Source organism: Helicoverpa zea, chromosome 4 (assembly GCF_022581195.2).
Source record: "Helicoverpa zea isolate HzStark_Cry1AcR chromosome 4, ilHelZeax1.1, whole genome shotgun sequence".
NCBI lineage: Eukaryota > Metazoa > Arthropoda > Insecta > Lepidoptera > Noctuidae > Helicoverpa > Helicoverpa zea.
In genome coordinates, this window is record NC_061455.1 from 3,194,896 (window position 1) to 3,208,574 (window position 13,679).

The 13,679-nt window shown below is 33.6% G+C and overlaps 2 protein-coding genes across 3 annotated transcripts in view; one reads left to right on the forward strand and one right to left on the reverse strand.

Annotated features, from left to right (window-relative positions):
• Positions 1–1,146: 1,146 nt before the first annotated feature.
• LOC124629723 (nose resistant to fluoxetine protein 6-like) lies at positions 1,147–11,469 on the forward strand. The gene is made up of 13 exons (XM_047163241.1): positions 1,147–1,416; positions 3,069–3,429; positions 4,177–4,362; positions 4,532–4,611; positions 6,891–7,093; positions 7,747–7,861; positions 8,033–8,247; positions 8,569–8,762; positions 9,003–9,138; positions 9,428–9,614; positions 9,928–10,070; positions 10,424–10,532; positions 11,117–11,469. Exons 1-13 carry the CDS (start codon positions 1,224–1,226, stop codon positions 11,191–11,193), a joined length of 2,199 nt encoding a protein of 732 aa, XP_047019197.1. The 5' UTR covers positions 1,147–1,223; the 3' UTR covers positions 11,194–11,469.
• Positions 11,470–11,715: 246 nt separating this feature from the next.
• LOC124629724 (ATP-binding cassette subfamily G member 4-like) overlaps positions 11,716–13,679 on the reverse strand; it is a 52,865-nt gene continuing 50,901 nt past the window's right edge. Inside the window, exons 10-11 of one of the 2 annotated variants that reach the window (XM_047163242.1) lie at positions 13,475–13,630; positions 11,716–13,179 (exon numbers count right to left, since the gene is read on the reverse strand). In XM_047163242.1, the coding sequence (XP_047019198.1) occupies positions 12,790–13,179; positions 13,475–13,630 (546 nt within the window). In that variant the 3' untranslated portion in view covers positions 11,716–12,789. The remainder of the gene's footprint in view (positions 13,180–13,474; positions 13,631–13,679) is intronic. The other variant, XM_047163243.1, reaches the window with a different exon arrangement.

Below are 13,679 nucleotides of genomic sequence, written 5' to 3' on the forward strand. Positions count from 1 at the left end.
AAAATAAAACGAATGAGTCATACTGTTTTTATTATCTATTTTTCAATACACTTACTTTTATTGGTGACCGGAAATATTAATAAAATAAGGATGACTGTATTGTTATATTTTTGTTTTATTGTACAATAAATGAATGATACATGCTTCTATTTTTGACAGAGACTTAAATTATAATGACGATTAAGACTAATCCATATACAATCAATGTAATAATCTTTATAGGTACATAAAACGACTAAACCCTAAATGTTTATTTTGTGATTACGTATTTTACATGTTACGTCTATATTAATATTATAAAGAGGAAAACTTTGTTTGTTTGGTTGTAATGAATAGGCTCAAGAACTACTGGACAGTTTTTAAAAATTCTTTCACCATTCGAAAGCTATGTACATTATCCACGAGTAACATAGGCTATATTTTATCCCGGTACGGGCAGTAGTTACCACGAGACGCGGGTGAAACCGCGGGGAAACGGCTAGTCCTACTAATATTATAAACGCGAAAGTTTGTATGTATGGATGTATGGATGTTTGTTACTCTTTCACGCAAAAACTACTGAATGGATTTTAATGAAACTTTACAATAATATAGCTTATACATCAGAATAACACATAGGCTACAATTTGTAAACATATTGTTCGAAATACTAAACCTGCGCAGACGAAGTCGCGGGCACCAGCTAGTATTTAATATATAGATTGCAAAATAAAATATTGTCGTAAATGAAATGATTGATTAGTAGGAGAGGATAAAATTTAATTCATATTTACTGGACAATTGACGTAAAGTAATCATAACAGGAAAAGAGAGACTACAACTGAATCTAAAAATCAAGAATTTGAAAACCTATATGATATTCTTGACAAACAAAGTTGATTAATTATTAATTAATTATAAGGATTAACTTAAACATGACGGAATTGTTATAAAACTTGATAACAAGTTATAGTGGATACACAAAACCGCATCAAAAACTAGTTATAATGTCAAATTAATCATTCTTATCTCAAAATTCGTAATTTTTTTATAAATCTGTCCAAGACCAATACCTTTTATCATTACTACGCTAATAATATTGATTAGTGCAATCTTATCATTAATCAGCTAAGTAGATATCAACAATAAAAAACAAAATATTGGAATCTTATATTAATTGCTCATTACGGAACACGCAGTCATCAGTTCCAGTTAGGTTAACGTACTATGTAACATATTCAAATATGAAGTCGATATATTTATTATTGTTAATAACAATATTAAAAAATGGTTACGTTACTGCGCATTTTGATATGGTCGTACCCGACCATAAAAACGCTTTTGACTTGAATCTCTATAAATCTGTGTTAGATCCTGAACTGTGTGAGCAACAATTAAGATATATCCAGGAAAATGAACCGCAAATTTTATTTGAATGTAAGTAGATTATCTTTACTTTCTTTATTTAAATAATAAGGTCTGTTTGTTGACCAAATCGACTGCCTTTCTCGAGATCAAGAAGAGAAGGTCAGTCCTACGAGCAGGACATTTGCATAGTTCACAAGCATTAATTGCGCAATCTATTATGTCTTTTTGACGACTTTTGAGGCAGGGGAGAAAAAAATTCGTTTAACCAGTTCTTTTCATTCCGAGTCATATTATCTTCACTCTTTTCGAGATCGCAGCAAGAAAATCACAGAGATAATCGAGACATAGGTTTTAGCGATAAAATCAGTAATATTGATAATCACTTGAGTGCTGCTAAACAGTTTAAGGCTAGCTATAACGAGTATAACGAGCTAAGAGCTTTTACGAAATAAGCAGTGCCTTTGAAATGGATGTCATTTCTTGTCTCAATAACTCTTGACGTAAACTACTGAATTAAATTATTTTTGTATTCTATGGTACTACATTAATCGTTTATCATTTGCAATAGGTGCTTTCAGTGTCTCTCTAGTTAGTACTCTCTATTACAATTTTGTGTTATTTATTACGTATAACAGGGATAAAACATTTTCTTTTTCAAAAATAATGAGGACTTTGTCGTCAGTTTGAAGCAGCCTTTAAGGAAAATTGGTACCATGATTAATTAGTGTCATTTTGGATTAACCCAAATTATCATATTTCTGATATAACTTTATCCTCATTCTAATCAAGGCTGTGTTCGAAAAATATTAAAGATTAGGTCGCTGTTTAAAATTTTCCTCTGAAATTAGGTTAATTTGATTACATATTACCAGATTTCATTGTCTTGTTGAGAAAAGCAATAAAAAGTGCTTAGATGTTGTCTGTGATCCATTATTTCTTTATAAACGTTCTAAATCTCCATCTGTCGTAATACTGTATTTATACTTTTTTTTTTTTTTTTTTAACGACGTCAAAAATCATTAAATGACCCCTCCCGCTGTGGGTTAGCAGCGGAGAGGGAGTGTCAGACTCTTACTGACTAAAAACCGTCGTGTTCCGTCATAGGCCTTTTGTGTACCAGGGCCGCGGTATCTCTTTCGAACAACCCGCAGCCCCGGCAGGCCTTGGCCCTGCTGGGCCCCGCTGTGTATTTATACCCTCAGATATTAATTTACTAAACCTATTATGACCGCTGCCTAATCCCACGGATTAAAGAAAGAACACTGGAATTTACATCATTATCCTATTCTTACACATATAAATTCATTAATCATACTTAAAAATGCACGTTTTTGTAATCAATTTAAATCGTACAAACACGTGTTGTGTTAATACTGCACCCGATGTCAGTTTCTGATCCTATAAGATATATATATCTGATATTATAATAACAAAAAGGATCAAGTATTCCAATGTTGAAAAGGTAGCTGATATTTATTGCCTATTTCTATCTTAGATCAGCTGACTTCTCAGCCTAACTTGTAAATGATATTAAAAATGACTGGGATTTTTGATAGGCATTAAACAAGTTTACACAAGCAAGATCGTGGACTTAAGCGAGTAACATTTTTATGACATCATCGTTGATTTTCATCGACTTGATTACTGCTTGCACTTAGACTTAATTTTGCAAGGAATTTAAGAATTAGTAATTAAAACTAACAATCATGTTCTTTTCACAGTTTTCGATGCAAGTTTTCGAACACCAAGAGGTATACTGACTGGAAATGTAAGGGACTTTGGAAACTACCATCAATGCTTACGTATAAATCAGGAGATACCAGGCTCAGTTGTTGAAGGGAAATACTGCATGATAAATTTTCCATTAAACCAAAACTGGCCCACACTACCTGACAGGCCTAACATTACATGGCCTGATGAATGGCCTGATATAACATGGCCTGAAGACTGGCCTGATCTGACTTTGCCTGAAAGACATCCAAGGATGGCAAAGCTAAAATATGCTGCGGAACGTTCGAGGATGTATCATTTAGCAACATCAGGCTTTGAAAGATTCAATGGAGCAGCTAAAGATGACACAGGGTAATTAACAAAAAAAAAATCTTATAAACAGTATATTGAAATGAATTTTACGTTAAGGAACGTAGGAAAGCAACAAAAAATCCTTCAACCATATTTGACCATGTAAGAGCTAGGGATTAGCGGAAATTTACTCATAATCAATAAGTTCCTACAGTAATCATTTATTGACATCAAAATACTCGATATAATTCAGCAATATCTAAAAGATTTAATTGATTTAATTACTTATTACTTGATACAAAACATTATCCTGTTGATCTACATGCTTGTGAATCATCTTTATTCAGAAACTAACGAAATTTTGTTGTTCACAACTAATCAATTCTTTCAATCTGATCAAAGTTCACTTAAAATTTGTTTAATTTAGTGTGATTATCATAATATTCTAACTATAGGTAACTAATTATTAGATAGTTTCTTTGAAATGCTGTGTCGGTATTACTTGCATTTTTGTGAAAATAACTTGTTGCTACAAAGCGTCGTTTAAGTGTGAATATGAAACAACTCCAAGGTTTTCAAATTGCTACGGTTTGACCAGCCATACATTGTTACACATTGTCTGTTAAGACCCGTGTCTTAGGCAGTCCCTTTAGCTCGTTAGCCCTTGCGCTAAGCAAAATTTCAATCGAATTTGAGGAGTGTTGAAATGACTCTAATTTCTTACGTAGGTACAATAATTTCTTCTATTGACAACTTTACATAAAACATGCCATCAACTACATCTGTGTGTTTGTTTTTTCTTTGCAGAAGTCCTGGTTCTGCTCTCGCTAGTTTAACTTTCCAACTCGGTCTCTGCTTGCCCAGAGCATGTACCGCGGACACGGCATTGAAGGTTTTACTCAATACTACTGAACCACTAACCATTGACTTCAAGGAATCTTACTATCGTCTGCCTAGTGATAAACTTTGGGTGCCTGGAGAATACGTTGCTTTGTAAGTATAAATACATTATCAAATATATTTTTTTACAAAAAACTATGGGCCCAAAATTTTTAAACATAATTCGGTTGTCTTCGGCACCATTTCTTGTATCATTTCGTCGAATGTCATTGAAAATATCTATGTTCGTATCAGATGAACTAATTATATTATTTTCTTTCAGTTCAATATTTGGAATCTTCATTATACTCGTCGCTTTGAGCACAGCGTACGACATTCGTAGCACCATTTATCTGGAGAAAGGTAAGAAATTAATATATTGTTTTGTGATTCTGCAAAATTGATACTTCTACGTGAGGTTTATTTATCAGATTAAACTTAATCGGTAGTATAGTCTATTAGTCATAGAGATTATAAACTCATTTGGTTACATAAAATGTATGTATCATGGTTAACATGCTTACCTCATACCAACAAGTTAGATATGCCAAAAATTTATTTGTAATGCGATCCCTATCAAAAAAATCATGGCTAAAAATATTTACATCGTTAACGATAATCCTCCAAGACAGATAAGCTGAATTCCATCAATCTTTACAAAATCGTACCAAAATAGAAATCAGCACGTTGAAACGTGCTAATTGCTATCAGTCAATATGCAAACGGGTTTTTCCAAAAAATGTTTACAGATACTATCGTAAGTATATTGGAAAAATTTGCTTCCAAGCATACGACTTTCCTAGTTGAATGTTGGGCTCATGTCGCCAGACAAAATTCAGTAGTCACGTATACTGTAAAAGAATTAACTGGTTATAAAAATGGATTAAACACTCAGCCATATCCTATTAAAGCATGTCTGAGAATTTCCTAATCAGTATTAAGACTTAGCACCTGTTAGACACGTGAAAAATTGCACGCGATATCGTGATCGACACCTGTATGGAGTTTTTTTGATAATGTTGATGGAATGATAGTAAAATATGTAAGGTCATGTCAATGTCATTTTATAGTCGAAGAAAATGCACAAAAGAAAGTTAAAGAAACTTATTTGGCAACAATTGAATCTAAAGTTGTAGAGAGACATCTCTAACGATAAGGATTGCTTGTTGATGTCACTTTTTATGACTTAAAGTATTATTTTAAATACAACTGAACCCTTCTGCGATATTAATATAAAACCGAAGCAGATAATAACGCACAGAGGAAAGAGAGATGAGCGGAGATGCTACGGCAAGTAGGTCAGGCGCCTTTTTGTAGATCAAATAACGTACGGTAGGCTTGACCAAAATGATCAGTTAATAGGAAACTAACAAGATGTTTGGGTCCCTTGAGACAACTATCGAAAGTTGGTTTCGATTGATTGGTGATTTGGAGACTTTCTTAGTAGATTTTCTATTATGCCACCTCCGCTCGTTATTATATTTTCTCACATTTGGTGTGGTGGTTTATCTTACGTATGTAAAGCTTTATTCTTAAGAAGAGATTTAGACCTTCTTGAAATCTTCAATGGTATCAGAAGAACGCAAAACTAGGAGCAACGAATAATAGTTTCCATGTCTATTCCTGTGAAGCCGGATCTACAATTATAAAAGTAAAGTTTGTATCTGAAATATGTTCGTCCCTATCTAGCTCAATTAGCTATGTACCTATGATTATCCTAATCTATAATACTATCAGCTATTTATTAATTACATCTATTTTTTACAACTTTATCGGATTTGTTTTCCCTACAAATTGTTATTGATTTTTTACTGATTATGGTGGCAATAAATCTGAACAGCAATCTGGGTTTTTACATATCAGAGCAAAAATAAACATCATCAAATCATCGTGACTATTAAAAAGACTATGCCCTTAAGGGTCCTTGTACTTTGAATTAAGATACTGAGTTATAGGTATACTTTATTCCACGTAAATGAGTGAGCCATACCTATGTGCATTCTCTACAAGTATGACTCAGTGAATCGAATACTACGCTCCCGAGCTCACGCATGCAAAGACATGTGTTTATGACTTTACAATTTACATGCACTAGAGTGGCTCACCTGCTTTCGAGAAATAATTTATCATTTGCAGACGAGAATTTGCACGTGAATTTAGATAAGTTTGTATCTCTGCTATCATTATAAGCTACGTCCAATTGCTTTTTGATATCACTCTTGGACATTTATTGTTTCCGGACGTCGTATCAGTTGGAACAGTTCACTTCGTAACTTTCGTATTTTATTTTAATATCTATCATATCGTTGATTGTTGATATGAGAATTTTATTACACGATGAAATACTCATTATCATATTTTTCATCTAGACGGCCTTACCTGCTGCTGTTAGCATCATATTCACACGACACCACTTCATATAATTTGTAATCACTATGATAAAATAAAGAGCTTAGTAAAATGAATGGCTTAGCAGTCATTGATTAGTCAGTTAAATAGTCACATAAGTAGCATTTTTATCAATTTCCGAATGCCTTTGATATCTAAACAGAATTTGAAAAATATGTCTTTTTCTTCAAAGTAATGTTTAAGGTCGTCCACATCATGAGCAGATTTTTTATCCTTAATATTTTCTTTCACAGATCCTAAGCAGTTAAACAAGTTGTTCTTGGCCTTCTCTGCTTACACCAACACTCATCGTCTGGTCACTTACAAACCTGTCCCTGGTGCCCTGGAATGTCTGGACGGCATCAGGACTTTTGCTATGGTTTGGGTCATCATAGGCCATACGTTCGTCACTCAAACTTCCAGTATGATAATGGCTAATCCTGCTGATGCTCTGGCTGTAAGTATTTTGATTTTGAACTACCGTTGAATACCTAGCTTCTATAACAAACATGAATGTATTCTGCTGAATGAAAATTTGTATTAAATGGATAAGTAAACCATGTCAATGAATGAGTCATGGTTTCGCACAATTTGCATGCAACCAAAAATGAACTTTAATTGGTTAAAATATAGTTGATTTTCGATTATTAGGCATTTGGATGTGTAATCTCCATTGAGACAGATACCTCAATCCAAAAGGCTTTAAATTAATTCAGTTTTATTGCGGAAATTGTATTCATTGTTAAGAGTTTTTGTCAATCGTTGAATTATCATAATGCTTTAAGCCCTAATCTAGTTTGATATCGTTAATCGGTTGATAAAGTATTATATCATGAGGAGAAACTGACTTCATCAATTTACTGCGAATTTTATTTAGGTACCTTAGTGATACGTTTTGCCTACCTGATGTATTGTGTTTTACTTATCAAAGTCATAACTTACGAGCGATTTTTGAGTTGTCTGATTAATATCTTCCTTTATTTGTATTACCTTGATGATATCATTTTTACTACCTATTTTGTACCTACTTTTATTGTAAAGACAAATTATATCGTAGGTATATTTTATAGCATATGCCTTTATGAATGATTTTATTTTATTTCTTTTTAGTGGATGACGTCATTGGATTCAATTTGGATCACAGCAGCACCTATCACAGTAGACACATTTTTCATGCTCAGTGGTCTTCTATTGGTTTACACCACTGCCGGAAAGTTAACGAGCAGTAAGTATCTTGATTTTACTTCAACCTTACTTGACGCGACGAAGAGATTGGCCGTTTTTTGAAAGGTTTTGAATTTCTTGACATCTTGATCAATGGGTTAATTCTTGCATATTAATAGTTCCATAAAGTTGCTTTTGTGACAATGTGTTTCAAATACTTTTTCTTTTTCAGTGAAGTTAGTCAAAAGTCTTCATCTTTTCTACCTCAACCGTCTCCTTCGGATGTTCCCTGCATTAGCCGCAGTGATTCTCCTTCAAATCTCGATATTCAATCGTGTAGCTGACGGTCCATTCTGGGAAGTGGAAATGACTCACACACACAGATGCAGGGTGTATTGGTGGTCTACTTTGCTGCATATTCAGAATTTCGTTAATCCATCGCATATGGTAAGTTTTGTCCGCTTTGACGATATTACATTCTTTAAAGGAGCATTTTGCAAAGTATCAGTGTTTAGTTCAGGTTGCTAGCATTAGACTAGACAAAGTTGAAGGTTTTGACAGTGCTAGTTCTACTGGCGATGTGTAAATAGACTTGAGTTCAGAAATAAACCACACCATTAAGAATGCTTTTAAAAATAACTGATAGAATTAACTTGTATTTACTGTCCGAAGAGCTAGCTAAAATCACCAAATAACCACTCCATATCTTCTTCTCTGGATCTTTAAATTCTTTTGCTGATATTAAATCACCATTTGCTTCTGTTTCAGTGTCTCGCCCATTCCTGGTACCTCGCAATCGACGTGCAACTCCATATCCTATCACCTCTAGTCCTAGTTTGGGTGCTGACTGGCAGAAAGAAACTGGCTTGGTCAGCGCTTGTCGGTGCCCTTATATCTGTTCTCGCCGCTGCAACTACTTATAACTTTATTAAGAACTTCCCTGCAGGGCCAGTCATACCTTCGTGAGTATTTGATTTTGCTACTTTGATCCGGATATGATAGAAACATTGATAAGTTTACTGTGTACTTTAGACAGAAAATATCTAATACTTTGGACTTCTTGCGATAATCAACCTTTGAATCATCAACTGTTTTTCTTTGTAATTTTGGATTTATTCATTTAAAATATGGTTATGATAAATGTATAGTGTACATTTTATATAGTATAATTTTAATGAATGTTTTTATTTTCTTATTTTTAGACGTCCACAAGATTCCGCAGATTATTTAACTAACTACTATGTGAACACGCTGACTAGAGCCTCGCCCTTCTTCGTTGGATTAATATTTGGCTATATTCTACACCTGAATCGTGACAGAAAAGTTAAAATTAATTTTGTAAGTATTTTTAACTTAAACACGTATAAATAATATATACTGTACAAAGAAGGCTAATTCTATCCGTCATGTTTACAAATACAAATCTTCTAGCAGACTCACAAGAACAATAGAATACAAATGACTGTTCAAGTTTTTCCACTCATACAAATTACTATCTCTTCATCTCTGTACTCTATGTAAATCGACCACCATGAAAAATATTTACTGTAACCAGAATCTATTTTATTGTTTTTCATCAATCAACGCTTTAGATATAAAAATCATTTCTTCTTTCTCTCTTTTCCAGGTACCAGCCACAATCCTATGGGTGTGTGCCATAGTCATCGCTCTTCTCATCATATACTCGTCGTACCCTATCATGCAGTTGGACTGGGACAACCAGTTCGCGGATAACATGATTAATTCCTTCATGAGGCCAGCTTGGGCCATGTTTGTTGGGTGGATGATCTTCGCGTGTGTTCATGGATATGGTGGTAAGTGATATTTTTTTTAACTCAGCCTCGCTTACATTGTTAGTTACACTTCATACGTATTTTGTATATTGCGAGTAAAGATATAGAAGTGCTTTTATCGTTCATGTCCGTGACTGTACCTGCAATAGAGTATTTTTTTTTTAATTTATTATAAGTGAAAGTTTTTTTTTGGATCATTGATGATTCTTCTAAACTTAATAATTTCCGACAAAATTATAAGAAAAAGTCATTGAAAGACACTTATAGACAATTAGGTATAATATTCTTATTTAGTCTCTGTTTTTTTCTATGTTATAACTGTTTACGTTTTCAGGCCCTGTGAATTGGATCCTATCTCATCGAGCATGGAAGGTGTTGAGTCGGCTCTCGTATGCCATGTATTTGGTTCACTACCCAATGCAGTTCATCATCAACGCCATGCCAATAGTGCCTATTTACTTCGACGTACGGTTCTCGGTAAGCACGAAGCATAAAAAAAACTTTTTAATTGAGGTAGAATGAATAAATGAAGTATAATTAAGAAAATAAATATTTACTTTTTGATTTTTACGTAATACTTAAGCATTGAAATAAATTCTTGGCAAATCTAATTAAAAGCGCCCTCTACTAGAACTGTATGGAACTAACAAAGTACTACAGTTGTCGCTTTGTAGCCGCTGCATTTCAAATCGGGCCTAAGCAGCGTTGTTTTCTATTGAAGTAGTATACGTTATCTACGATAGATGTCGCTGATTTAAGTTTCCATATTTTCGATTATGATGTACCTACCCAAATATTTTTTTAAATTAATTATTTGTTATTTATTTCAGTTGTTCCAATTCCTGGCTGACTTCTCACTGGCAGTGATAGTTGCTTACTTAATCACCATTCTCATTGATGCTCCCTGTTCAGTGCTCATCAAACATTTCATGGGAGGAGGTGAGTTTTAATTGAAATGTTTCCTATATCTTTTAATAAGGTACGAAGTATAAAAAGTCAAAATCGTTTATTAAAGTAGGCTAATTAGATAGCGTTTTTTGACGTCAACATTACAAAAATGACAGCGCCTCCAAAACCCCCTTTCACCTATAATTATAGTAACCAATCAATTCTAAGATTACTGCCTCAGAAGAATTCAGATACTTTGGTTCAAGTTCTTTGAAAAAAAAAATGAGTAAAATCGAAATCAACGAAACTAGTTTCTGCTGTGCAGGAAGTTTCAATAGTCAGACCATTTATTTTACAACAAATGCATGAAAATTACGTGATGTTATTTTTAAAGCTACTCGTATAAACTGAGCTGTTAGATTTGTTTTAGTTGAAAAACTATTTCTAACGAGTGTCATAGGTAAATATTGGTGCGAAAACTGGGATTTCACTGCTTTCCAAAATAACAGGAGTATCTCAAAGTTGTAGGTAGGTCACTAATAATTGCTTTCGCGAGTGGTTTCACACGCGACCGAAAGGAGGTTTTTCGTGCACTTGGATAAAAAGTAGTAGGTGATATTTTGTTATTGTTTCAGGACCAAAAAGACCGGCCAAAGTAGCGGTAGCGGAGGAACCTGCAGAACCCTTGGAAGCCAAGAATACATATATTTAGAATTTCACTTAACTGAACATAGGAATCCAGCAAGATCAATGCAATGGAATGTGGATACACTATTGAATATTTTGAATAAGTTAAGTCACTCGACTTAACTTGCGAACTGGGGGTGGTGTAATAGAAGCTGGTAGTTAGTTATAAAAAAATGATTTCATCATGTGTATTTGCCAAGCTGAACTGGTTTTACCATAGACGTAATATATTACATCTATGGGTTTTACACACACATACACACACATTTATAAGTAGATATCTGAAATGAAATCAGATTTACCTCCCCACTCAGAGACATTTAATGATTACTTAAGTCACTTCTTAGTGACGGAATGTCATACAAATCCTTCACTAAGGAATGGCTTAAGTAACCATTAAATGTCTCTGAGTGGGGAGGTTAGTCACAATTCCATCAGCATCATACTCTAGAGAAGAGTAACTTATCTCCAGCAATTTAGAACGAAATATGTAGGTAGGTGTTATAATAATTTTCTCTATTTTGAAAAACAAAGACTTAATTTTTTGACATAATTATAGGTAGGAATAGATATAGAAATTAAGTAAATTGATGTAAGTAGGTAAATAATAAGTTTCTCAATTGTAATAAATTATTAAGATAGTAACTAAAGTGTGCAATACTTATTAAAATAATAAAAATGCCGGTTTATCAAAAAAAAAAAAACTTTATTGTTATCACCCCACCACAAAAACAATAAACAACCTAATTCTACATTCTATCTAAAATTATGATTGTTGAGAATATTTACAATAATTTAATTCGCTTGCCATGCAGTAATGTGGTAAGTAACACTGCCTTTGAATTTTTTCAGTAACTATGTACTTCCATCGAAGTTTTATAGACATGAAACATGTTAAAAGGATTCGAACGTCAAAAATAAAGCATTAAATATTCCATGAATTGTCCTGAAAGGAGACATTTTTAACGTTTTGTAAATGTGTGGGACTCACCCAAAACCTTGGAAGTGTAAAATATTACGGCAAGCATTTGGCAAGATCTCTTAAAAATGTTCATAAAAATAACCATTAGTATTATGAAAGTTATTTTAAACTATCACAGATATCAACAATATTCATATAATGATAGATTATTCATAATGATGATAATAATGATATCAGGATGCCTTATCAGATTAACTGTATAACAATTAGAATACAGCATTGCACTTCTGCCTATCTACAAAATACTATATCTTACGATAAAAAATACTAAAATTATAAGTCACCGTACACCCAACGATCTCAGTTCAATAAGCTATTTAGTGGAAAATCTTTAGTCTTTCTTTCAGCTAACCACTTCTTCGACGTGAAACGTTACGTTCTAGTAACTTCTGTGGTAAATTGTACTACAATAATTATATAGCCCAAAGTAATCTTCAAATTATGACTAAACGCTGATGCGTATCTTCAAACGAGAAGGAATTTCACAAAGTTAATAACCAATTTCAAAAGAGGCTTCGCTTTTTCTAAATAATGGCAAGATATCGTAGCTTTCAAAACACCCAAAAAAATGAACATAAATAATTTCATAGTCCGCAATTTTGCTATAAAAATCTAAATTACTACAATACTAACAAAACCTTATCTATGTTTCAAGAACTTACTTACATAACACATGAACTTATTTGAAAATTCGGCTGTTAGGCGATACCTTAAAGCTAGATACGCTAGGACCCTATGAATTAAAGTAAAGGCTAGAAGACCCGCGACTTGAACACCAAAATTATCGCTTTCCATGCCCAAATCTCTTAATATCATTGTAGGGTCTGAATAGAGGCAGAAATCCTCTTTGCACTCCATCAGTTTTCGGTTTTTGTAAAGGGCTAGTGAGAAGCCAGTGACACCGTAGCGAAGGAATGAGGCTGACATGAGAGCTCTCATGGACCCTTCGATGTAGGGACCGAAACCCATGCCATAGCAGGATAGGGCGAGGAGTGGTGCTGCTGCTGCTGGAGCGACTATAGAACCGTTCTGTAACACAAACAGAAATATAAATAGATATACAACTCACAAGTAAGATACAAATATTTTTGGTAAATATTGGCTTTGCTAGTAGATAAGGCCTTGATTATGCTGACATGTAGTCTGAGAAATTTCTTATTCGTGTCCTTATATTGAGAAAAGGTCGTCTAGAATTCTGCCTGCATGAGTAGACTCAAATTCAACAAAAATCTTTGGGCGAGTGAAATATTGCAATATGTTAAAAAAAATAACATGCTGAACTTGCTCTGTGAAGCAATCGACGTTCAAAAGAAAATATACTTACAGTAACACTAAAAGCAGAACCAACAGCTAATCCTAATCCTTCAGAACAAATAGCTGTCAGCATCCCACTGAGCGAGAATAGTAGGAAGCGATCCCATTCCAACATTTGACCAGACATTAGATAAGTAATAACCATGAATATCGCTCCGAGGATGAACTGAAACCAAAATATAAAATATTATTAAAATTGAACTAATTAATCTAAA

Excerpts from the sequence above, each read along its gene's own strand:
- LOC124629723 (XM_047163241.1), top strand. The coding sequence starts at position 1,224 with ATGAAGTCGATATATTTATTATTGTTAATAACAATATTAAAAAATGGT. Across the intron at positions 3,430-4,176 it reads GCAGCTAAAGATGACACAGG|AAGTCCTGGTTCTGCTCTCG; the intron begins GTAATTAACAAA and ends TTTTCTTTGCAG. Across the intron at positions 9,615-9,927 it reads GTGTGTTCATGGATATGGTG|GCCCTGTGAATTGGATCCTA; the intron begins GTAAGTGATATT and ends TTACGTTTTCAG.